Below are 27,148 nucleotides of genomic sequence, written 5' to 3' on the forward strand. Positions count from 1 at the left end.
TTGTGATATAAAAGCTGTATGCTTTATCCAAGTCATGGGCTAGCCCTTTAATTCATTGCATACACCTTCAATAATATTGAAAGCACACCAAAAGCCATGTTGGTGGGCCATGACATTGCTGCTAAGCTAGGTCCTTTCCAACTTGAGCAATATTTAACTGACTACCCTCAAGGCTTACACATTTGGTAACATTTTTCATTGTATGATTCTCCAGGCTTAAAGAGAAGACAGTGCTTTGCTGAGGATACATTATAATTCATCGTGGCAGCCAGTTGGCATAGTGGATAGAATGCTAGACTTGGAATCAGAAAGACCTGAATTTAAATTCTTAGGAAATTACTAGCAGTGTGACAATGAGCAAGTCATTTCACATCCCTTAGCCTAAGCATCCTCATCAGTAATAATACCTATCTCACAGAGTTCTGAGGATCAAATTACATATGTAAAGCCCTTTGAAAAGCTTAGTACTATGTAAGTGCTAGAAATACAATTAGCAAAAATTCAAATGAAACATTCTTATTTCTAAAAATCTTACATTCCCATGTCTTTTCCAACTCAGAAGAAAGAATGAAGGAGATGGTGACTTCCATCTAATTTCACCTGTCTTCTACACCATATGGAAGGTAGACCATGTTGCTTCCTATAAAAGACAGATAAGGAGGAGAACACAGTTTTAAAATACTAAAAATTCTGGGACAGCTAGGTGGTGCAGTGGACAGCATACCAGCCCTGGATTCAGGAGGACCTGGGTTCAAATCCGACCTCAGACACATAACACTTACTAGCTGTGTGACCCTGGGCAAGTCACTTGACCCCATTGCCTAGCCAAAAAAAAGAAAAGAAAAAGACTAAGAATTCTCTTTCTTCATCCCATAAATGTTATTTCTATGACTTCTATAAGGAAGTACCACTGCTTGCTATTTCCTAAGTATCATCCACCTCACAGCACCTGACATGGTCTCTACAGAATCCTGGAGTCTAATTTACATTGTTAATTTACTGACTGAAAATCACTTGCCCCAGTAGATTGTGGTTCTAAACCCTTTTTTGGGAAAAAAAATCTGAACAACCTTTATTTGTGGGCAATCAGGAGTACTTCATATACTTTGGAAATAAAGATGCCTTTAATATTTAAACCACGAATTGAAAACACTTGTTTTCCCCTGAAGTAACGTGATGTCAAATCATTTTTGGAGTACATGTGACCTACATCAATGATTTTTCGAATGCAATTCAACTTATCAAGATAGAGTCCTCATTGATTGTCACCAGAGAATATGAAACAATTGTAAAGATTTAAAATTGCCATATTCATGTGAACTAAATGAATCACAGTACTACCTCTCTCCAACTTAATTTTCTGGGGTTCTTTGGTGCACTTATATTTCTTTTACGTTTAGCTTTTATGGGAAAATATTAAGTTATCCTTTCAGACACCTGGTGGCGCTGCAGGCTAAGAAGGCTCGGCAGAACCCAGCCTCCCATCAGAGCAAAAGCAGAATTAGAAAAAAGCTCAGACAAAGGGAAGCTTTGTAAGGAGGAGCTGAGAGCTCAAACCCGAGCTTCCTTAGACAGCAACCCATGCCTGACCATTGGAATTAGAAAGAAAAGGCAAAATTTCTTTAACGGAAAGCACCACGGATCCAGGACATAATGAAGCCGAACAGGCAAGTGATATGTCTTGTTATCTTGTTGTGGGTTTGTGAGGCGGGCTCAGCAACAGGGAGGTTTTCTGTGGCGGAGGAAATGGAGGTCGGTTCCTTTGTGGCTAATGTGGCAAAGACTTTGGGGCTGGAGGTAGGGGAGCTGTCTGTCCGTGGGGCCCAAGTCCTCTCCGAGGACAATCGGCAATATTTGCAGCTTAGCCTAGAGACTGGGGATCTGCTACTGAGAGAGAAACTGGACCGAGAGGAGCTGTGTGGTCCCAGAGAGCCCTGTCTGTTGCCTTTCCAGATCTTGCTGGAAAAACCTTTTCAGATAGTTCGCACTGAGCTCTGGGTCCAAGATATAAATGATCATTCGCCTGTTTTCCTGAACACTGAAATCCTTCTCAACGTCCCTGAAAATAGCCAACCTGGGTCTCTGTTTTCTCTGAAAACTGCGCAAGATTTGGACATAGGAAGCAATAGTGTTCAGAACTACACAATCAGCCTTAATCCCTATTTCCACCTTCAAACCCGTGCTCGCAGTGACGGCAGGATGTTCGCGGAGCTGGTGTTGGACAAAGCCTTGGATAGGGAGGTGCAGTCCGAGGTCACTTTAACTCTCACTGCCCTGGATGGAGGGTTCCCTCCTAGGTCTGGAACAGCCCAAATCCGAGTCCTGGTTGTGGACATCAACGACAATGCCCCTGTTTTTTCCCAGCCCCAGTATGAGGTTCAGATCCCAGAGAATAGCCCTATCGGCTCCCTGGTTGTCACGGTCTCTGCTAGAGATTTGGACATAGGAAACAATGGGCAAGTATCATATTCCTTTTTTCAAGGCTCTGAAGAAATTATAAATACTTTTGAAGTAAATCCCACCTCGGGAGAAATTAGAACGAAAAGAAAACTAGACTTTGAGGCAATTAAATTTTACGAAGTGGATATTGAAGCCACAGATGGCGGGGGCCTTTCAGGAAAATGCATTGTTGTGGTCCAAGTGACAGATGTGAATGACAATGCCCCAGAACTTATCATATCATCATTTACCAGTCCTATTCCTGAGAATTCACCTGAGACTGTGGTAGCTGTTTTTAAGATTCGAGATCAAGATTCGGGAGAAAATGGACAAATGGTTTGTTCTATCGAAGGAAACGTCCCCTTCATCTTGAAACCATCTATTGACAACTTTTACACTCTGTTAACAGAGAATTCACTGGATAGAGAAAGTAAGGTCGAGTACAACATCACCATTATAGTCACAGATCTGGGGACTCCGAGGCTCAAAACTGAGCGTAACATCACTGTACTAATTTCTGATGTCAATGACAATCCTCCAGAGTTTACTCAGACAACCTACACCTTCTACCTCCAGGAGAACAATATCCCTGCCCTCCACATTGGTAGCGTGAGGGCCAATGACAAGGACTCAGGGACCAATGCCAAGGTTACCTATTCTTTTCAATCTCCTGAAGCTGGAGACCTGCCCCTCTTCTCCTACATCTCCATCAACTCCGACAATGGCCATCTCTATGTTCTCAGATCTCTGGATTATGAAGTGATCCAAGCTTTCCATTTCACTGTGAGGGCAACTGATGCAGGCTCTCCAACCCTGAGCAGCCAAGCTCTGGTTCAGGTTGTGGTCCTGGATGAAAATGACAATTCTCCCTTTGTGCTATATCCACTGCAGAATGGTACCACTCCCTGCAATGACCTGGTGCCCAGAGCTGCAAAGCCAGGTTATCTGGTGACCAAGGTGGTGGCTGTAGATAGGGACTCAGGACAGAATTCTTGGCTTTCCTACCAGATGCTCAAGGCCACAGACCCAGGACTCTTCACTTTGTGGGCCCACAATGGAGAAGTGTGCACAGCAAGGCCCATTAGTGACAGAGATGTTATCAAACAGAGGCTTCTGGTGCTGGTGAAGGACAATGGGGAGCCGCCTTTGTCCACTGTGGTCACGTTGAATGTAATCTTGGTAGATGGCTTCTCTGAGCCCTACCTTCAACTCCCAGATACACCCAAGGAGCAGGTCCATATTGACTCCCTCACAATTTACCTGATCATTTCTTTAGTGGTTATCTCCTTTCTTTTTCTGGTCTCTATTATTATGTTTGTTACTATTTGCCTGTGGAAGAGGAAAAGGAATGCCACAGACTGTAGGCAATTTGACCCAAATGGCCCCTTCCCAGGCCACTTGATGGATGTCAGCAGAACAGGGACCTTGTCCCAGAGCTACCAGTATGAGGTGTGTCTAACCAGTGGTTCAGGGACCAGTGAGTTCAAGTTCCTGAAGCCCATTCTACCCAGTGTCCCTCCTCAAGGTACTGGCAAGGACTCACAGGAAAATCCTGTCCTTAGAAATGGCTACATGCTTACTTAAGTATTATAACCGATCAACAGAAATTTAATATTATCATTTTGTGAACCCTTTGCTAGTGCTGTTTCATGAATCTTTCATCCTTGCCTAGCAGGGGGAACTTTGAACCAGATAGTGAAAGTCCTTTTAATATGGTGAAAATAATTGTTGGTCCTGAAAGTTTCTCAGTGTTCTTGGTTTTAGTAAAATATTTGGCTAGCTAATTAATTGAATATGTGATGTTCTACATAGTCTGCACAATATTGATATTATTTTATAACTATGTTCTATCCTAAAGAGTAAAATGAGAAAATAGATTGTTTCCTTTGAAATTTCAAAGATCACATAGTTTAGCTCTAAGGCTTGTATCTAACATTCATTTATTTTTCTTTTTTCCTTTTTATTTATCTTTGAGTTTAACTTCCACTGTCTAGGACTGTGTTTATGAAGCTAGTGATTATGAGACTTTCTCCTCTAACCTTGAATATGCTACCTATAATTTAAATTACTACTATGATTAAATGTCAGAGAAATTCCCGAGTAATGGCCAATAAATACAGACTTCCCATGGAGGCAGAGGTAACCAAAAATAGATTTATCTATAACCCAAATCAACTGTATTTTTTCTGTAAGCTATTAAATTAACAACATCTTCAGGGTAGCTAATTAACAGTATTAGCATATCATATTGGAAAGAATTTTAAGTAAAGTATGGAACAAAGCTTAAAGAAATGTAAATATCTCATTAAGACCTGGTACTTTTCTCTTTAATCCCTTAATGTTAACAGTAATAACTGATTAATCTATCCCTACTTTTTCCTCCCAGGCCTAAGTAAAAACCAACTTTAACTCATGCTTAAATTCACCTTACATTCAGAAACTCACTGGAATACACACATATACATATAACTTCCAGTAAAATCTGGCTCTGACATTTTAGTTTTCAGGTTACGTCTGAATATTCCTTACAGTGGCTTTTATCTAACCCTTCAAAAATAGTCACAAACTTATTAAAATAAAATGTTTTGTTCTTGGTCCTTCCAATTAATTATATGGGCATCTCAAACAATGTCTCTAGACCTCCTGCTGGGAAAACTTGGGTTTCTGCTCCATGACTTGAACATAGCAAAATAAAGGAGAGACATTAACACTATCCCCTTGTTTAGTTACAGACAGGCTGAATCAGTCAGTCATGAGTTACTGATATTTCTGAAGACTAGATTGCACTTCCCTCAAGTCTCTCCTCAACAGATAGCTTGAGAATAGCATAAATTTGTTTTTGATAGTTACATAATCTGGACTCAAACACTACTGATTTTCAAGTGGATATACCTATTCTTTCTGAATCCATATATTTTGAAAAATGCAGTTAAATGCAACAGACTACAGTTATGTGACAGAGGTATACCTTCATTTCTCTGCAATTGTCACTTTTTAAAGTCATGGGTTCTATATGTTAGCATTTTATCATTATACAAAATGGAAAGACCTGCTGTAACTGTTAGTTTACTTCCCCCTATCCTCTAGAGTACTTTTTATGGATCGTATTTACATCTAAACTACGTCAAAGCATTTTGTATTTCTGTTTTTTTAAATATGAAATAAAAAATCTTCAAAACACTTAAACATATCCATATACAAAGAAGGCCATCAAACTAAGGTTGCATATGCAACCATTAATCTATTATTACTATATCGTTCTTATTTGTGTTTTCTCTTGAATTTCTTCATGCTTTCTCCTGTGTGTTTTTGGATATTTCACTGTTTCTCTTTTATTTTATTTTTTCATTACTATCACTAATCCCCATGCCCCAAATAAAAGCATTCCAGTGTATCACATAGGCATAGTCAAACAAAACAAATTTATTGCTTTGATCATATCTGGAACTATATGTCTCATTCTATCCCAATAGTCCCATAACCTGTTCACCAAGAGGTGAGAAGTTTGCTTCATCATCTACCATTGCAATGATCAGAGTTTTTAAACCTTTCAAAGTTGCTTTCATTTGTAATATTGTGGTTATTATATTTATAGGATAGAATATTTTTTTGCTCTGCTTACTTCATCCTGCATTAGTTCATATAAGTTTTCCTATATTTCTCTGGAAGAAATCCAGATTCCCTGGGATGGTTTTTGTCATTTCTTGTAGTGACATAGTATTTCATCATACTTATGTACCATGACTTATTCATCTACTCTTTGATTAATGGACCCTCAATTTATTTCAAACTATTTGATACAATAAAGAGTGCTATTGTAAATAATTCTGTACTTAACTTTTCCCACTGTTTTTGATCCCTTTGAGGATATACCTAGTGGTTGTGCTACTGTGTTAAAGTGCATGGACAATTTAGAAGCTTTTTTGATATTGCTGCAAATTGTTCTTCAAAATGGGTAGACCAATTCAAAGCTCAACCGGCAGTGCATTTGTGTGTCTGTCCTCCTGTACCTCCTGTAACAACTGTACTTTTAATTTTTGTCATCTTTGCTATCCTGTTGGGCATGAGGTGGAACCTCAGAGGTGTTTAATTCATCTTATTATGAGTGATTTGGAGCATTTTAATGTGGTTATTAATACCTTGGATTTCTTCCCTTGAGAGCTGCCTGTTCAAGTACATTTTATCTATTAGGAATGGCTCACTAATAAATCTGTATCAATTCCTTCTATCTTGGATATTAGACTTTTAACAGAGAAAATTTTCTATCCTGGATACTAGACTTTTAACAGAGAAATATTAGACTTTTAACAGAAATTTTAACAGCAAAAACTTTCCCAAATACTTGTTTGTTTTCTGATTCTATCATTCCAACTGAATTCTTTTTAATTCATCCAAACCTTTTAAGTTTTATGTAATTAAAATTGAACCTCGCATCTCCTGTGATCATCACTACCCCTATCTGGTCAAGAAATCTTCCCCTGGCAATGGTTGTGGAAGACATTTCTTTCCATTTATTCTAATTTATTTATGGTATGAACTTGAGTATCTAGATCATGTATCTACATCACTTGGTGCTTCTTTTAATAAATGGTACAAGTTGTTTCTCAATTCTTTTTCAATACTTCCCAGTAGTTTTATCAAAACCTTACCTGTGGCAGTTTATTTCATTGGGTTTAACAAACACTATAATATTGTCTCAATTGATTTTGGCTCTTTCATACTTAATCTGATCCACTTATCAACTTTTCAGTTTTTTAATCCATACCAAATTGTTTCAATGATCTCTGCTTTGTAGTTTGGTTTGAGTACTGGCAATACTAGGTTCCTTTATTTCCCTTAAAATTCTTGAACCTTTAGTTTTGTTAGATGAATTTTGTTATAATCTTGTCTAGTTTTCTACAGTAATAATTTGGTAATCGTTTAGCAAGGCACCAGCTATTTCGATTAATTTACATAATATTGTCATTTATTATATTAGTATGGCTAAATCATGAGCAATTAATTTCTCTCAAATTGTCTTTCTTCATTTCTGTAAAGATTGTTTTGTAGTTGTAATCACATAATTACTATGTCTGTCCTTGTCAGTGAGCTTCTAGATATTTTTTGCATTTTGTGGTAATTTTCAATGAAATTTTGTGTTCTATCACATTCTTCTGGGTTTTGTTGGCAATATATAGACAGATTCTCTTTATAGGTTTTATTTAACATTTTTCTACTTTACTGAATTTATTAAATAATTTCTGTAATTTTTAGTTGATTCCCTAGGGTTTTCTAAGTAACCTATCACATCTTTATCACCTTTTTTTCCCTAACTGCTTTCATTGTCTCTACTTTTTTTCTCCATTTCAACCAGTCTTGAAGTATATTGAAAAACATTTCCTCCTTTTAAAAAAACTCTACCAGTACATATATTAATGTTATTGGATATGGATCTCAGTGTTTTAATTTGTCCATAATACTGCTAACCCTCTGTGTCAACTCAACAAATACTAATGAAATGGAATGGAATGGTGCTTGGCATTTGATGTATTCTAATATGTGTACATTTTATTTTAATCAAGTTCATGACTGATCGTGCGATTTCCCAGCTCAACATAACTGTGACTCATAATCATGAAAATTGGCATCAACTAATGAGAATATAGGCCACATGTAGACAATCAGGAAGATATTTTATCATCTCAAAATTGCCTTTTGTAACTCCGAACACTGCCTTTAATAGTGTTGTTGGGAAGCTTTCTAGCACTAATCACTTTTTAGTTGAACTATTCAAATTTTCTGGTATACATAAATAAATGATATAAAGAGCTGAAGAAGCATTGCCTCTATATTTTCAGCCTTAGGTGATATGATGTTTGAATGAGGAGCTAAAGAATGAGGTCAGATAAGGGGGAAACCCACAAAGACTTTGAAAAGTAAAATTCAGTTTGATGAATTTTCCATTAATATATGAGTTAAATTGAATGAGACATGGTTTTTATGTGAATACAAATATTAATCTGAAGTAATGTAAAAGTTCACCTTTCACTTTCTATATCAATACATGGAAATCCCCTTTGATGAACTGGTAGACCTTTACGAATGAAATCTGTGACTCTCCTACTTTGTGCTCATGAATTAAAGAGAATTTTTAAAAATATAAGATGGTATTTAAGATAAGAAATTGTAATGAAATCAACATGGGATTGACTACAGCAAAATGAAATGGAGAATAGAGTCAGTGATACTAAGAAATTGGAGGATGTATTAACTACTGGTATTCTGATTATATATGTATTTGACCTAATCTTTTCTTTGGTATAGCTGGTTACATCCTTGAGTGAATCATTTCCTCACTCAGGCCTTAAATTAATTATATGTAAGAGAAGGGGGTTGGATTAGATTTTTATTCATGTCCCTTTTGATTCTAACATTGAATATTTCTATGGCTATTCCTTCATTTTGGTTACATAGACTTGGTCAAAATTTGGGATTCATTTTTTTTCAAATCCAGCCTCAGACACTTATTAGCAGTGTGACCCTAGGCAAGTTACTTAACTCTGTTTACCTCAGTTTCCTCATCTGTCAAATGACCTGGAGAAGAAAATGGAAAACCACTCCAGTATCTTAGACAAGAAAACCCCAAATGGGGTGATAAAGAGTTGGACATAGAACAACAACAAGAAGAACAAAGGGATGCCTGATATCTGTTGGAAATACAAGCGCCATAGGTGCAAATGCCCACCGCACAATAAAAGAATGGAATTTTGTTTTGTTTTGTTTTAAGAATATGTAAGATCCATAACAGTTATAAAGTGAATATAACTGGTTGCAGTAAGATCTGATATTTTTTTAATAGAGATAATGTGATCTTTCCCATATCTAAAATTACCAGTATTCATAGAAGATAGGAAATCACAATTCAAATCTCTGTCCCAAATTTCGCTAATTGAAGGACTCCTTAGTTCAAGTACATCAAGTATTCTTTTACAAGTTAGCTTTTATGGGAAAAATTAAGTTATTCTTTCAGACACCTGGTGGCGCTGCAGGCTAAGAAGGCTCGGCAGAACCCTGCCTCCCATCAGAGCAAAAGCAGAATTAGAAAAAGTCTCAGACAAAGGGAAGCTTTGTAAGGAGGAGCTGAGAGCTCAAACCCGAGCTTCCTTAGACAGCAACCCATGCCTGACCATTGGAATTAGAAAGAAAAGGCAAAATTTCTTTAACGGAAAGCACCACGGATCCAGGACATAATGAAGCCGAACTGGCAAGTGATATGTCTTGTTATCTTGTTGTGGGTTTGTGAGGCGGGCTCAGCAACAGGGAGGTTTTCTGTGGCGGAGGAAATGGAGGTCGGTTCCTTTGTGGCTAATGTGGCAAAGACTTTGGGGCTGGAGGTAGGGGAGCTGTCTGTCCGTGGGGCCCAAGTCCTCTCCGAGGACAATCGGCAATATTTGCAGCTTAGCCTAGAGACTGGGGATCTGCTACTGAGAGAGAAACTGGACCGAGAGGAGCTGTGTGGTCCCAGAGAGCCCTGTCTGCTGCCTTTCCAGATCTTACTGGAAAAACCCTTTCGTATTATTCCTGTTGAGCTCTGGGTCCAAGATATAAATGACCATTCACCTGCTTTCTTAGAAACCGAAATGCTTTTGAAAATCCCTGAGAATACCCCACCTGGGTCTCTGTTTTCTTTAAAAAACGCTGCAGATTTGGATGTAGGGGAGAACAATATTCAGAACTACACGATTTCCCCCAGTTCCCATTTCCAAGTTCACACACGCTCCAGCAGTGAAGGTAGTAAGTACCCAGAGCTGGTGGTTGAGAAAGCTCTGGATCGGGAGGAGTATCCTGAGATCAGACTAACCCTCACAGCTTTAGACGGTGGGTTCCCATCTAGGTCTGGGACAGCCGAAGTGCGGGTTCTAGTTATGGACATTAATGACAATGCCCCTGTGTTTGTCCAGTCCCGGTATGAAGTCCAGATACCTGAGAACAGCTCCATTGGCTCTATGGTTGTCACAGTCTCTGCTAGAGATTTGGACATAGGAAATAATGGACAAATATTATATTCACTTTTTCATCATTCTGAAGAAATTAGCAAAACTTTTGAAGTAAATCAGAACTCATGAGAAGTAAGGATGAGAAAAAAATTGGATTTTGAGACAATTCAATCATATGAAGTGGATATTGAAGCCACAGATGGTGGAGGTCTTTCTGGAAAATGCACTATTGTGGTCCAAGTAACAGATGTGAACGACAATCCCCCAGACCTCACCATATCTTCACTGACCAGTCCTATCTCTGAGAACTTGCCTGAAACGATGGTAGCTGTGTTCAAAACTCGAGATCGGGACTCGGGGGATAATGGAAAGATGGTTTGTTTTATCCAAGATGACCTCCCCTTCATCCTGAAACCATCTGTAGATAATTTCTACACTCTGTTAACCAAGAGAGCACTGGACAGAGAGAGTAGGGCTGTATACAACATCACTATTACCATCATGGATTTGGGGACACCAAGACTGAAAACTGAACACAACATCACCATCCTGGTCTCTGATATCAATGACAATCCCCCAGTATTTACTCAGACAGTGTATATGCTCTACCTCCAGGAGAACAACAGCCCTGCCCTCCACATTGGCAGCATTAGTGCCCGTGACAGAGACTTAGGGACCAATGCCAAAGTCACCTACTCCCTGCTGCCTTCTGAATTCGGAGACTTACCCCTCTTCTCCTACATATCCATCAACCCAGACAATGGCCACCTCTATGCCCTGAGATTCCTGGATTATGAAGCCATTCAAACTTTCCAGTTCACTGTGAGGGCTACTGATGGTGGTTCCCCAGCACTGAGCAGTCAGGCTGTGGTTAGAGTCATGGTCTTGGATGAGAATGATAACTCTCCCTTCATTCTGTACCCTCTGCAAAATGGCACAGCTCCCTGCAATGACCTGGTACCCAAGGCAGCAGAGCCAGGATACTTGGTAACGAAGGTAGTGGCTGTGGATGGAGACTCTGGGCAGAATTCCTGGCTTTCCTACCAGCTGCTTAAGGCCACAGACCCAGGTCTCTTCACTGTGTGGGCCCACAATGGGGAAGTGCGTACAGCAAGGCCTATCACTGACAAAGATAACATCAAGCAGAGGCTCCTGGTATTGGTGAAGGACAATGGGGAGCCAACTCTGTCCATAGCAGCTACACTGAATGTGCTCTTGGTGGATGGCTTCTCTGAGCCCTACGTGAAGCTCTCTGATGCACCTAATGATAGCACTCAGGATGACTCCCTTACAATCTATTTAGTCATTTCTCTGGCCTCCATCTCCTTTCTCTTCCTGTTCTCTGTTATATTGCTCATTGCAATGCACCTGTGGAGAAAAAAAAGGGTTTCTGGAGATAATGGCCATTTTGATTCAAATGGACCATACCTTAACCACTTTATGGACATCAGTCACTCTGGTACCCTGTCCCAGAGTTACCAGTATGAAATATGTCTGACCAATGGATCTGAGACCAATGAATTCAAATTCCTGAAGCCAACAATTTCTAGTGTTCCTCCTCAAGGCTCTGGCAGGGAATCAGAAGAATATCCAGTATTTCAAAATAGCTCTAACCTTGGTTAAATACTGGGATTTTTCAACTAAGACTTAAGAGAATAGATCTTATCGTAAACTAGTTTCCTACTGTGTTTCACTACATAATGTTCATCTTGATAGTCAAAGTCCAACCTTTAATAGCAGATTATTGATGATTCTGAAAATTTGTTGGTTATTTGGGCTTCAGATAATTTTAGCTACTCAGTTAGTTGAACAAATTATTATGCCATATTTAATGCATTTGTACCTAACATCATTTAAAATTTATTCTATACTAAATAGTTAAATGGAAATTGGCTTTGATTCTCTCTTTGATTAGTTTTTTTCTTGTAAGACACATCTCAGGATGCTTTAAGGTTTTTACTAATTTTATCTATCTGTGAATTTAACTTTTTATTTATTTGCTTGGGTGTATGAAGCCAGAGGCTCTGAGGCTCTTTATTGCCAGCTAGATCTTTTATCTGCAATTTGGATTATTGCCACAAGTAGAAAGAGAATAGTGCCATCACAATGGTTAAAGGGTAGTAGTTTTTGCATAGGCTTAGTTTACTGAGACCACATATAACTCTAACCAATTACTCTTTTAAAAAATAAAACATTAAAATTAACAAAGTATTAATAGTAGTTAGTTGACACTGTTAGTATACCATATTGGAAAGAATAGGAAGTTTAATATGAGACTTAAGAAAATAGGTGTTTCCTGTTTGAATTTGGTACTTTCCCCCCTAGTTAACAATAACTCACTGTTCTGCTCTGTGTTTTTCCTCCCAGGCTTAAGTAAATAACTTCAACTCACTCTGAAATTTTTCTTACATGCAAAAGAAAATGACTACCAACCAAATCTGGTTCTGATATTTTGAGTTTTCAGGATGATTTTACTTAAGACTCCCTTATCATGATTTTTATTAAATCTTTTGGAAGATGTAGTAAACAGTTAAAGACTTATCAAGATAAAGTGTTAAGTTGCTTACTTAGTATTCCCAATGAGCAAATGGACATTCCCTCTAGCTAACTAAGCTGTATTTCTTATTTTCTTACTTAATTAGAATTTCCTTTCTGTTCCGTGGGTCTATTTGTCAAAACTGCTGAAAAGAGATGGATTATTATCATCTCTTGTGTAGCTATAGATGGTCTGAATCTAATTTCATAAGTGATTAGTTTTTATGAAAGCTACTTTGTACATTAGTTAAGTTCCTTTCCTTACTGACCACTTGCAAATAAGACATAACTGTTTTTCATGGTGTTTTATAGGGGCAACTAGGTGGTGCAGTGGATAAAGAATTAGGCTGGGAGTCAAGAAGACCAACACTCATAGCTGTCCTCAGTACCTGTATGACCCTGAGCAAGTTATTTAACTTCTGTTTATTTCAGTTTCCTCATTTGTAAAGTGGGGATAATGATGGCATCTACCTCCCAAAGTTGTGAGAATCGAATGACATAATAATTGTAAAGCAGCTGGCACATAACAAGTGTTATATAAATGTTACCTATTATTCTTATACTTTGGTCTCAGATACAACCTATTTTCCAAATGGCTATGTCTACATTTCTAAAGTTATCTTTAAAAAGCAATTCAACATAACACAATACAATTTTGAAACAGAGGCATATAATAATTTTTGTAATATATACTCTTTAATATCATAGATTCTATTTGTTACTCTTTGTCATCATACCAAGTTGATGGACTTCCTGTAAATATGAAATGCTCACTCTTGCCCAATTCTCTAAAGTTTCTTCCATGGGTATAACTGTATTTTATATTATTTCAATACACTTTAAAAATAATAGATAACATTAATATAGTGGTTTGAGATTTGTGAAGCATTTCACATAATTTTACAAAACTTTTGATTCTTACAACTTCTTGAGGTTGGTGCTACAATTATCCTCATTTTACAGATGAAACTGAGAAATGGGGAACAAATGACTTTCCCAGTGTCATAGTAGCTAATGTTTGAGGCAAGTTCTAGATCAGATCTTCCTGATTCCAAGTTATGCACAGTATCATCAATGCCATGTAGCTGTCTTTCTATGCATTTTGATATTTCTGACATGAAATGAAGACTGGAATAAAAAAGCCTCTTCCAAAACAAATGCATGCACCTTAAGGCTCCCTCCCTCCAAAAAAAAACCCTTTTGGTCCCACTCTAAATGGATGTTTTAACTCTCTACTACTCTTTCAAAGTGTCATCGTTGGGTACTGAGAAAAAAAAAATCATGTTCCTGGAAAATCTAGTTTGGATGTCAACTTCTGTGTGGATCTTATATGTTACCTTTATTTCAAAATACTTAGTTGCTTTGCTTTTTATCCTATTTTCATTTTACTCAATCTTTTAGTATTTATAAATAATACCTCCTTTTAAAAAATATCGATAAGTGTTATTGTTACTAAAATAACCTCAATTCACTGTTTTATTTTGCCTACAGTGTTGTTCTGCTTTGCATGAAAACGTTATAATAGGATTGAATAGAATTTAATCAAGTCTGTCGTTTTGTGTATTCTAAACTATGCATTGTATCATATCTGTTTCAGCTATCACTGTGAAGTATTTTGCAAAAGTGATATGGATACCTAGAAATTATGGTCATTTGATAGACATTTCAGTCCAGTGTCAATGACTAAGATACTTCATTTTCTCAAAACTGATTTCAAATATGTCCTCAAACAACACCTTTTGTGATATTTGTGGAAATATTTTCAAGCACAACTGTCACTTCTAACTTGGCCTATTCATTTGTCCAGTGTATAGTTAAATTTAATGTAGAGCAACAAACAGTTTGCACATTAGACCTATATAGCTCTAACCTTAGGATGCATCAACATTGATAAACTGAACTTGACCTAAAGTATAAAAAATATAATTCAATTTTACTAATTTCATTCTAATAAGTGAATTAAATTAAGTGAAATGTCAGATTTTGTTTTCATGAAGATAAATAGTTGTTCTTCATAACATTTGCAGTTAAAATACCTCTTGACATCATCTTTCTAGTAGCTTTATATTGCTTTGCCTAAATAATCAATAGCTATAAACTCTCATAGAATTCTTCCTATATATACTTCATACTTCAATTTCCCAAGTCTATGTACACTGTAGGCTTCTTTATTGTTTTTGAAAGTGAGCTTTCAGGGGCAGGTAGCTGTTGCAGTGGTTAGAGCACCAGCTCTGAAGTCAGGAGGCCCTGAATTCAAATCTGACCTCAGACACTCACCACTTACTAGCTGTGTGACCCTGGGCAAGTCACCTAACCCCATTGTCTACCCCCCAAAAAAATAAAAAGAAAGTGAGTTTTCAGCTTTCTACCTCATCCCTATGCAACCTTGGATTTTAGTATATTTCAGGGAGAATTTAGAGGGAAATTGTTATGTGATGTCCTTTTAAGATGAGCATAATTTATGGGGGAAGGCCAATTAATAATAGCAAAGTGTAGTGGAGAATGGAGTCAGCAGTGATCCTTATAAACAGGAGCATGGAGTGTGTTCGATTAGTTGAATCCTATTTGTACTTAAACTTCAGGTATTTCTTTATCTTAACATTATTTTTATTTCCGTCTTTTGTGGCCTTTATAGCCTTCTTCCCCCTCCCCCCTTACTCTGACCGTCACTTCATTATATGTAAAAGGAAATGGTCGTACTAGAATCACAAGATAATCTTTAACACACCTTCAAATTCTAACATTTATTCTATAGTTTCTTCATTTTCCTAAATACAAATTTTTATTTTATTTTATTCTCCACATGTGGTACTAATTTAGCCAGGAGATCTGAAAGGGATTTTAAAAGGTGGAATTTATGAGTAAGGGCGCATGGTGGCTCTGCAGGCTAAGAAGGCAAATGAAAGGACCGCAGCTACGGCAGACTCCATCACTCCAAGAAAACAGAATCTGAAAGAACAGTCAAAAAAAGAAGGCTTTGTCAGCCGTTCCTCAGATTTAGGGGTACCAGTAAGAGTGATCGGCGAATAGAAATAATTAGCTCAGAATTACTTCAGACAAGAAGAAGGAATTAATGTTATTAGGAACATAATAAGCATTCTTCACACGGATGCAGCAATGGAGACTACTCCGGGAAAAGTGCAGTGGAACAGGCAAGTGATATTCTTTATTGTGGCTTTCCTCTTGTCTGAGGCGGGTTCAGAGCTGGGGAGGTTTTCTGTTGCAGAGGAGATGGAGAGCGGCTCTTTTGTGGCCAATGTGATGAAAGCTCTGGGTCTGGAAGTGGGGGAGTTGTATCCGAGGGGTTCCCGGGTAGCCTCTAACCATAACAAACGGTTTTTGCAACTGGATCAGAAGACAGGGGATTTATTTCTGAAGGATAAACTGGATCGGGAGTTGCTGTGCGACCCTACCGAGCCCTGTGTGCTGCCTTTCCAGATCTTACTGGAAAACCCTTTGCAGTTCTTCCGGGCTGAACTGCAAGTGAAAGATACAAATGACCATTCACCCACTTTCCCAGACCCTGACATGCTCCTGAGAATATCAGAAAGCACCACTCCAGGGACTGCTTTCCCTTTAAAGATCGCTCAAGACTTGGATGTTGGCATTAACAGCCTTCAGAACTACACCATAAGCCACAACTTGCATTTCCTCCTTTACACTCACACCCGCAGCGATGGCAGAAAGATCCCAGAGTTGGTGTTGGATAAAGCTCTAGATCGTGAGGAGCAGCCAGAGTTCACACTAACCCTCACGGCCACGGATGGTGGGCCCCCCCCCCCGAGGTCTGGGACAGCCCGAGTGGGGACCACTGTTGTGGATGTTAATGACAACGCGCCTGTGTTTGTTCAGTCGAAGTTTCAAGTGCAGATTCCAGAGAATAGCCCCGTTGACTCGCTAGTAGTGACTGTCTCTGCTCGAGATTTAGACGCTGGAATCAATGGGGTTGTTGCTTATGCCTTATTCCAAACTTCGGATGAAGTCAGTCAAACATTTGGAGTTGATCCCATCTCAGGAGAGATTAGACTGAAAAAACAAGTGGATTTTGAGGCAATTCAGAAATATGAGTTGGAAATTGAGGCCACAGACATTGGGGCCCTTTCAGGAAAATGCACTGTTTTGGTCGAAGTGATAGACCTGAACTACAATTTCCCGGAACTGACTATGTTGTCACCAAACAGCCCTATTCCAGAGAACGTTCCTGAGAGTGTGGTTGCTGTTTTCAGCATCAGAGATTGTGACTCTGGGGAAAATAGAAGGATGATTTGCTCCATTCAGAGGATCTTCCTTTCTCCTTGAAACCTCACTTGGAGAACTTCTACTCCATAATAACTGAGGGGGCTCTAGACAGAGAGAGCAAGGCCGAGTACAATATCACCATTATATTCATGGATTTGGGGTTCCCAAGACTGAAAACTGAGCACAACATTACAGTGTTCATTTCTGACATCAATGACAACCCCCCAGTAATTATTCAGACACTGTACACCTTCTACTTCCAGGAGAACAACAGCCCTGCTCTCCACATTGGCAATGTCAGTGCCAGTGACAGAGATTCAGGGACCAATGCTAAAGTTACTTATGCCCTGCAACCTCCAGAGACTGGAGATCTGCCCCTCTTCTCCTACATATCCATCAACTGCACGAGTGGACATCTCTACATCCTGAGATCTCTGGATTATGAAGCCATCCAAACTTTCCAGTTCACTGTGAGGGTGACTGATGGAGATCCCCAGCCCTGAGCAGCCAGGCTCTGGTTCAGATTGTGGTTCAGGATGAGAATGACAACTCTCCCTTTGTGCTGTACCCCCTGCAGAATGGTACAGCTCCCTGCAATGACCTGGTCCCCAGGGCAGCAGAACCAGGTTACCTGGTCACCAAGGTAGTTGCTGTGGATCAGGATTCTGGACAGAATTCCTGGCTTTCCTATCAACTGCTAAAAGCCATGGACCCAGGGCTCTTCATTGTGTGGGCTCATAATGGGGAAGTGCGGACAGCAAGGCCCATCAGTGACAGAGATGCCATCAAGCAGAGGCTCCTGGTGCTAGTGAAGGACAAAGGACAGCCACCTCTATCCACAGTGGCTACACTGAACGTGCTCTTGGTGGATGGCTTCTCTGAGCCTTTTGTGAAGCTTCCAGATGAGCCCAAAGATGATCCACAGACTGATTCCCTTACAGTGCACTTGATCATTTCTTTGGTTTCTGTCTCTTCTCTGTTCCTGGTCTCTGTCATCCTGTTCATTTCTATAAAGCTGTGGAGAAAAAGGAAGGCATCAGAAATTGATCGGGTAGGACCCAACTGCCGATTTTCAGGTCACTTGGTGGATGTCAATGGCACCGGAACCCCATCCCATAGCTACCAGTATGAGGTGTGTTTGACCACTGGCTCTGGGAATACTGATTTCAAGTTTCTGAAGCCAATTATCCGTGGTGTTTCTCCTCCAGTCTCTGACAGGGCCTCAGAGGCAGATCAAATCTTCCAAAATGCCTATATGCTTGGTTAAATGTGAGAATTCTCCAATTTGTATTTAAGATGTAAATTGTGTACATTTTGGGCGTTTCTTTGTCATTTCCGTGACTAGCTACTTAGATGCTGAGATTTCCTGGATCTGTAATCTTTACTTATGTGGTCAGCAATTTGATTCCTGATAGTACTGCAACCACATCATAGAGCTTATTGACAGAAATGAAAACTTTTTACTGGTGTTTTTCCTTAAGGAGAAATTTTAACTAGCTAACAAGTTGGAGATGTAGTGTTCTTAAATTCTGCATAGTCTGCCTGCCAGTGTTGACATTTTAATTATATTCAACCTTAAAGTTATAAAGTGGGAAGGGGAATTATCTTCCCTCTTATATTTTAGAAATCAGAAAAATTTAAAATTAGATTTTTTCTGTTATTGATCAATTTTAGAACTTCTTTATTCTTTTTAAAATATCCATATGTTTACCTTTTACTTCCTAGGTTTGGGTTTATGAGGTTAGTACCTATGTAGATGTTTGCTTCTTTAATATGTTAATTGATCTCAGAAGTGAGTTGCCTGCTTTAAACAATAGAATAATTCCATTATTTTGGTACTTCCTTCTAAAAATGGTGTCAATACATGAAAGGCTTGTGATTTACTAGGTTTGGGAACTCCAAGAACACAACACCAAGAACACAGTCTGCATAAATGACAGTCCCCTGGGCTCAACAAGGTGAAGAAATTTGCTCATGGTCACAAAGGTAGTCAGTCTCAAATGCAGGATTTAAACCTAGCTCTCCCTGATTCGATGTCCAGCATTCTATGCACAATGCTATGATATCCATTCAAATATCTCTTATAAATGATTTACTGTTCTCAAAAATGAGCTCCCTGCCATTATTTTTATTTCATTTTCAGAAATTGCAAAAAAAATTAAAATTAAATGGCCTTTTGGTTATGAAACTAAAACTGGTTGTAGCATAGCAAAGGTAGAGAAAATAGAAACTTGTAGTGGCTTGTATTAATGAAAATACATCGATATTTCAATTGAGTCCTTCCTTGACCTGATATCAATTGTGTAAAAGCCTGATATATCTTTAAGCAACTGTGGCCTTAGGTTTACCACCTGTAATAAAGAACAATTTGTGCTATATGATCTACAGTGCAGACTTACTGAGATGACCAATCATTTTGATAGGGTTTCATTTTGTGATAGCAATAGTTATATGTGTATGCTTCTACTGTAAGCTAACTCAGAATGCCTGACCTCGACCAGATAAAATTGGACTGACCTCAACTTTAGTTTTCTATCAGTTGAGTGCTGAATTTCATGGCACACATGAGTATTAATTACTGTGTTTTAAATGCTATGGTTTTGAAGAATAGCTATTGCTCCAAGGAATGAACAAAAGATGGAGCTCTTAAAAAACACACTTTAGTAATTTAGAAGTATTATAGTATCTGTTGGTGTTGAGTTAAACATTTCAAGGATCATGTAAGTTCAGAGTGAGTCAGTCACATTGAATTGTAAATGAAAATGTGGTTGAATTTTTAAAAAAGCAACACACAAACTGACCCATTGTTAAAAAACAAACAAACAAACAATTAATTTTGAACAAAAAAGCAGACTTTCAAGGGGACCTGGCCTCTGGAGGGGTCCTAACTTCCTAACAGTTCACCAGAGACTTCTTGAAGTTGGAAGAACAGTGAGAACACCAAGGAGGGAATTATTGCTAACCAATACTATGAAGAACAGATACTTGTTATAGGCAAAACAATATATAAACACTGAAATTTCAGATATTGGAAAAAGTTCATTTTGACTAATGAATCTCACTTTTTTCTTGAAGGCTATAGCAAAACCCTTGTCAGAAAGAATATAGGGAGGTCTGAGTTATTTGGATTTCATCACACTGTAAAACATCCACCAAAACTGTTTAGAGTATTTTTTTTTATTTCAAGCAGTCCTGGATATTTTTCATCCCTTGAGAAAATTGAAGTTCTAATAAATATATTGATATACTGCGTAGTAGAATTGTTTTGGAATTACAGAAATTCCCAAATAAAAAGAGACATTACAAAATTGCTTTACATCATTAGACAGATAATGAAAGGTTAAAGTATTTATCCAAGAGATGGACATAAGCATGCTTCTTTGGAATTTGTCTGATTTCAACCTCATAGATAAATATACTGTTTATAATATCCAATGTGTTACATACAGTTTCAAGATGAAAAATTATGGAATGTATGAAAATCATTGACTCAATTCTAAATCATGCAAAACTAGTCATTGCAGTACCAGTAAGGAATTTTGAGTATTAAAAGTTTTTTAGAGTTATAGAGTTTGTTATTTTCAACTAATTTAATTATTTTGTTTTGTATTAAGTAATTCCCAAAATTATGTATAACATTCCTTCAGTTCTAAAACTTTGGGTGCCTATAATAATTCCTTCATTTTTTAAAGATAAATTTGAACCCATTTAAGGATTGGAAAAATATTTCAAGACCCCCCCCCAAGAATGTTACTAGTGCAGACATCAACATTGTTGTGAACATCTAATAAATAATGTGATTTAAAGAGTAGTAAAAGAAATAACTTAAAGAGAGTAGTAATCTTTTATTTAGAAATCCCACCATAGAATATAATTTAGGAATTCTGATATTTTAAAAAATCTATATTTCCTCTACTCTCGAAAATTCCTAACACACAATAAAAATATTCTTTGAAATAGAAGCTAAAAAGAAATTTGTAAGGATATTTCTACAGTAAATTGCATAAGTACATACAACTGTTCTAGTGTATCTGAGGAGTGTAAAAAACATAGCTCTCAAGTAATTATATTCAAGACAAATATTAATATTTCAATATTTTGAGCTTAAAATTAATATTATCTAAATGAGCTTTTACATGTTATTACTGAAACAGATTTAAAATGTGTGATCTGTCAGTTATACAATATGGAGACACTATAGATTAAGAAGGTAATTTAAAATTTAAATTTAAAAGACTGGAAATATAGAACACTACATTATCCAAAGAAAATTAAAAGAAAAAGACTTGTAAAGTTTAGTGGGGATTAAAAGTTATCTATAGAACTCTGAATTCTTTCAACCAAAAAAAAAATAGGTCACTGGGGAAAGAGGGCTCTTAATTGTACCAGGAGTATCTGTTCCTGAAAAGTTTACATGCTTTTCACCAATACACAGTTAAACAGATAATTGGTATTCCTTGTTGCACTCTTCTGATCTGAAGCAACTTTAGAGTTGGGAAGTTCAGTATTTAGTAGATGGGGAAATGAGAATTGCCTTTATGGCCAATATGGCCAAGGCTTTGGGGGTATTAGTGGAGAATCTGATGGCAGTGAGTAGCAGTGAGGGTGGTCTTTAACAGTAAGAAACAATATTTTTAACCAAATCAGATGACAGCAGATTTAATTCTAAAGGAGAAACTGGATGAGGAAAAGTTTCATGGCACCTCAGATCACAGCCTGATACCTTTCCAGATCTTATGGGAAATTTAGTTGCAATTTTTCCAGGCTGAACTATGAGTGCTTGACACAAATAGTCATTCTACTATATTCTTGGATATGGAGATAGTCCTGAAAGTATCAGAAATGATGACAAAGAAGATGCATTTACTGAAGATTACCCAGGATATGAATATTGAATGAACAGAATCCAAAACTGCACACTCACTACCAACTCCCATTCCTTCAAATGCTCAGACTCAATGACCACAGAAAGTTCCTGAAACTATTGTTAGATAAAGCACTGGATGAGAAGGAATAGTCTAAATGGGATTCTAACTCTTAAAGCCATAGATGGCAGGTCTCCACTCAGGTGCAAGGAACTCCCCAACTGTGATCTAGGTTGAAGATGTAATTGAAAATGCTTTCATGTTTACTCAGTCACAGTATAGAATGTGGATACCTGAAAATGGTTCCATTGACTCTCTCCTTGTGACCATCTTGACTATATAGAGTTACACTCAGACATCTGTAGAGACATAGCTATATTCCAAGCTTGGGATGAAGTCAGTCAAAACATCTGAAGAAAAACCCTATCTTTGAAGAGACTTGACTGAAAAAATAAGTGGGCTTCAAGGCAATTCAGATATATGGCATATTTATTGATGCCATAGACCTTGGGACCTTTTCAGGAAAATGTATGGTTTTGATTTTAAGTGAAAGATCAGAGGATTAAATGACTTCACAGAAGAGGCCACATCATCCTTGACTAGCCTCACTTTTGAGGATTTTACTGAGACTATAATCACTGCTTTTTACATGACCTAGACTCAAAGGAGGATGGTTTGCTCTATCAAAGAATATCTCCCTTTTACCCTGAAATGAGACTTCAAGAACTTCTATACCCTCATAACAGAGGCAGAAGAGTACAGACAACCTGGCTGAATAAAACATCATCATTACTATATCAGTTTGGGAGGTGCCCAGGCTGAAAACTTAGCATAATGTCAGTGCTCATCTCCAATGACAACTCAGCACTGTCTATAAAGACAGCATACAAGCTTCACTTTGCTGCCTCTCCTATTGGAAATGTGTCCTCTTTTGGTTGCATCAACTCATAATAGGAAACTTCATTCTTTAAGCTGAGTGGATTGTTGAGAAATCCAAACTCTTCATTTCCTTGTAAGGATGACTGATACCAACTTGCTGGCTCTGTGCCAGGTGCTGGTTTAGGTTCTAGTTCTGGATGACAATAATAACTCTCCTTTAGTGTTGTACTCACTTCAGAATAGTACATCTCCCTGAAATGACCTGCTGCTTGGGGATAGAGACAAGTTTTCTGGTTACCAAGGTGATGGCTGTGGATGGGGAATTAGGGCAGAATTCTTCACTTTCCTGACAGCTACTCAAGTTCATGGATCCCAAGACTCATCACTGTGTGGACACATAACAGGGAATGAGACTCATTAGTGAGAGATGCCATCAAGCAAAGATTGGTGGTACTGTTGAATGATGACTGACTAAAGTGGCCTGAAGATGACTTCTCTGCCCTCTATATGCAGCTCCAAGACTCAGCTAAGGAATTGGCTCAAATTGATGCCCTTTCAGGTTATTTCCTCCCTTGTCCTTATCACCTTCAGAGTCTCATTCAAAGCCTTTCTCCTGTGGAGGAACGAGAGGGGCCCAAGAAATTGTGGACAATTTGGATAAAAATCACCCTTTCAGGATACTGGAAGAAAATAGTTTCATCCCAGAGTTACTAGTATGAAGTGAATCTAACCATTGGCTCAGAACCTACAAATTCCAATTCATGAAGCTAATTACATAGATTCATTGTCGTTCCTCAGACAGCTGCAAAGGACTCTTCAGAAAATACAACCTTTCTCAAAAGCAACAAACCTGATTACTTGAACAAAAGTAATCTGAAACTTAATCTGTGCATTTTGCATATCCCTTTTATTCTGAAACCAACAACTTTCAAATCACTTGGAAACACTTGCAATATTTTTTGTATTTTATCACCTGAATTCAAACGATTTAAAATGATATTAATAACGAAGATTGGTAGAATGGTTGTGTCACATAGGTCTTCCAAGCTAACTGGATCTGGTTGGTCACTGGGGTTTCAAAACAATTGTATCTGAATATCTGTTGGAATGGTTTTTCTCTAGCCAATCACAAGAGGTAGCAAAGCTCTCTAAAGACATATTAACTAAAATCATTACTCACAATAAGGTATATGAAAATCCCCTCCATCCAATTTAAGCAGTGCATCTAAACATCTTATTGAGGGAGAAATTGACTGTTAGCTTCAGGAACTAAAATTGACAAAATTTTAAAAATGAGATTTTGTAGTTACATTTTGTGTAGATATAAACATTCAGAATACCCCCAGTGTGAATGATTATTTTCCCCATAAACCAAGTTCTATAATATTCAACTCTCCTAATTAGCCAATAATTTGAAAGTAACATACAATTTATTTTCAGTAGTTTCACAGCTAAAGCCCTTACACAAACTACTTTTCATGTGATTACAGGTATTTTGTGAAATTACTTTTTAGGATATTAAACAAGACAATATAATTTCAAAACAAGGATATACAGTCATTTCTTCACATTACATTTTTCAAACGCATAGATTACTTTTGTTACTCTTTATCATGATATATTTGTTATAAACATTCAATGACTACTTTTGCCCTAAGTTCTTTTGAGCACATGTCATGAATAGTTACTGTATCTAAATCATGTCTAGCTATTTTTTTATGTTTTCAAAATGCAGGGAATATTTAAATAAAAAGTTTTTCTCAAAAATATCCTGTTATCTGAGTGAAAAGAACTTTTGTCTCAAATGATCTGAAAGAAAGGACTCAACTATTAACTTCATCTCCTCGGTCTACATTCAGATATAAGCTACACTGAGAGAAGTTAAAAACTCAGAAAGTTAATGTATGAAGTCCTGAGTCATTAAGAAGAAAATTATTTTGAATTTTTATTCTGACCATCTAGCAAGGATAGGATACAAGGAGGCAAAAACTCAGCCTCCATTTCTCTCTCCTTGATGTTTTGTCTTATTTCTTTACTTTTTACCTTTATGTCAGTGTATCTATTGCCTTATTCTGTGCATCTAGTCTTGAGACATTTTAAATGTCTTCTTTTTATGTCTACTGACATATTTGTTAATCAATGAGGAAGGAATATATGTTGAAAGTGTTTTATTTTGCTGTGCCACATGTTCCCCAAACTCAAAAACTGCTTTGAAATTGTTCAATGCTGAATTGTGTTTGGAATGTGTTGTGTTTTAATCTGCATGTAGCTGATTTCAATTATCTTTATGACTGATTTTTTTTAAGTTTCTGTACTCAAATTGTAAAAGGCCTGATCACATAGGTATAGAAATTAGCAATATCTGGTGGAACTTCAAGTTCAATATAGACAATTAACATATTTTACCTTCTCAAAATTATCCCTGCTAACCTTCTCAAGCACTACCTTTAATGACTTCTATGAACTTGAAAAAGGCATAAATACTACTTTTCACCAACACTGTTTAGTTTTCCACTTTATCTAGATAATTGAAATGTAAATCTGCAAACAGATTACTTTTTTGCCTTTAGGCTTTATCATCATTAGTGAAGTGAAATGAAGAACTGAGCAAAAAGGAGAAAATTTGAATGAACAATGAAAATTTGAGTTTAGTTGGACTAATTTCCATTCAATAAAAGAACAAAACTAAGTTAAAATGGTTGATTTTGTTTAGACAAATAAAAATTTTGGTTCTGAATGACATTTTATTTAACTATATATTTTAGCATCATGTAAATGCTAGGGTTTTTTTCCCCCTGTGCATCAATAAGCCATAGCTATTCTTTGTTGGAATATATCTTCCAAATAGTTGATTTTTTTACTTTTCCTTACTTTTGTCTAGAGACATTGGTGTTGACTTTCCCTGAAGGGGATTATTCGCAAAAGTCAGATCCTTGCATTATATCATAAATTAATTCCATGATTTTGGTATTCTTCTCTGAGAAATTATCCCACCAGGTTAAGAACCTTTGAGTTTGTTGGTGTGGAAATTCCCTCAGTGATGCATTTTTTAAATGTCTTTACTTCATATCCTTAGAGAGTTTTCTGAAGCTGAGAAAGGCTAAATTACCTGCTCACAGCCACAGAGGCAATAAGTGTCAAAGACAGGATTTTAATCCAGCTCTGTCACAGCGCAAGTCCTCAACTCCTTCCACTATGCTGCACTATCTCTCTAAACTTCTCTGAAAATGGTATATTGTTCTCAAAAGCGAACTCCCTGAAAAGGAACATCATAATTTTGTTACTTCAATCTCAAAAATTGAAGGGAATTTCATACACACACACACACACACACACACACACACACACGTATATATAATAGCTTTGTTGTAAGAGGGGCAACTGTTATGAAACAGGCCAGGTATACTATAGCAAAATAAAACAGAGAACAGTGGCTGATATCCTAATAAATGAGGCTTGACTGGCTTGAATTCACTGAGTTCTTTTGATATTTTAACTACAAATATCTGTAATCTAAACTTATTATTATAGTAGTCTGATATTTTATTGGGCAAGTCATGGCCTTACTTTCATCATCTGTAAAAATAAGAGGTTAAATTATATGATTTATAATGTCACTATAATTCTACCATTCTAGTAGCTTGTGATTATTTCTTCCTTTGGTAGGAAAGCTTTGGCATGAATTTAGGACTGAAAAATTAGTACCACAGACTATCATACTAATGTTTTTCTCCGTAATATTGTAGTGAGAATTTACTTATTAGGACTTTAAAAAACAAGCCTAAACAAGTGTTGTTGATTTTAAGAGATCCTCTCATAAATCAGGTTTTAAGAATTCCTTGTTTATGTTTTTTTGAATACATTTTATTGGCATATTTTATTTTTATATCACAATCAATTCTGGAAGTGTTACTCCCTCTCCCTGTCTCCTCCTTTATTGATTCTTCTTTGTTCTTGCCTGTCCTTTTAAGAAATCTTTGTTTCAGGTGCCATCAGGAAGCCCTAAAGGGCCATAAGAAAAAAAATAAACTCTGAGGTAAAATGCTGAAGAAAAATTTGAACCCCCCTCTCCCCAATGACAAGTTGGTTATTTTTTAATGACTGCTTAAGGCTAATTATTCAAATATACTCTCCATTGTTTTCCGCTGCTCTAACAATTTTTGCTCCTGTTCTTGAGCTCAAGGAGAAAGCTGATCCTAAAAATCGGAGGCCATA

General features: G+C 37.3%; 3 protein-coding genes and 1 pseudogene across 3 annotated transcripts; all 4 read left to right on the top strand.

Moving 5' to 3' along the window:
• The first annotated feature begins 1,522 nt into the window (after positions 1 to 1,522).
• On the top strand, positions 1,523 to 6,872 carry LOC110220797 (protocadherin beta-15-like). Its single transcript, XM_021004990.1, has one exon. It carries the CDS (start codon positions 1,654 to 1,656, stop codon positions 4,021 to 4,023), a length of 2,370 nt encoding a protein of 789 aa, XP_020860649.1. The 5' UTR covers positions 1,523 to 1,653; the 3' UTR covers positions 4,024 to 6,872.
• A 2,665-nt stretch (positions 6,873 to 9,537) lies between these two features.
• Positions 9,538 to 12,045, top strand: LOC110220798 (protocadherin beta-15-like). Its single transcript, XM_021004991.2, has one exon. The coding sequence runs from the start codon at positions 9,669 to 9,671 to the stop codon at positions 10,542 to 10,544; it is 876 nt and encodes a 291-aa protein (XP_020860650.2). The 5' UTR covers positions 9,538 to 9,668; the 3' UTR covers positions 10,545 to 12,045.
• LOC144454053 (protocadherin beta-15-like) lies at positions 10,554 to 12,038 on the top strand. The gene has a single exon (XM_078150492.1). It carries the CDS (start codon positions 10,554 to 10,556, stop codon positions 12,036 to 12,038), a length of 1,485 nt encoding a protein of 494 aa, XP_078006618.1.
• Positions 12,046 to 15,082: 3,037 nt separating the features above from the next.
• On the top strand, positions 15,083 to 26,481 carry LOC110220796 (protocadherin beta-5-like; annotated as a pseudogene).
• Positions 26,482 to 27,148: the final 667 nt, after the last annotated feature.

This window comes from Phascolarctos cinereus, unplaced genomic scaffold (assembly GCF_003287225.1).
Source record: "Phascolarctos cinereus isolate Bilbo 61053 unplaced genomic scaffold, phaCin_HiC Scaffold_2;HRSCAF=192, whole genome shotgun sequence".
Taxonomy (NCBI): domain Eukaryota; kingdom Metazoa; phylum Chordata; class Mammalia; order Diprotodontia; family Phascolarctidae; genus Phascolarctos; species Phascolarctos cinereus.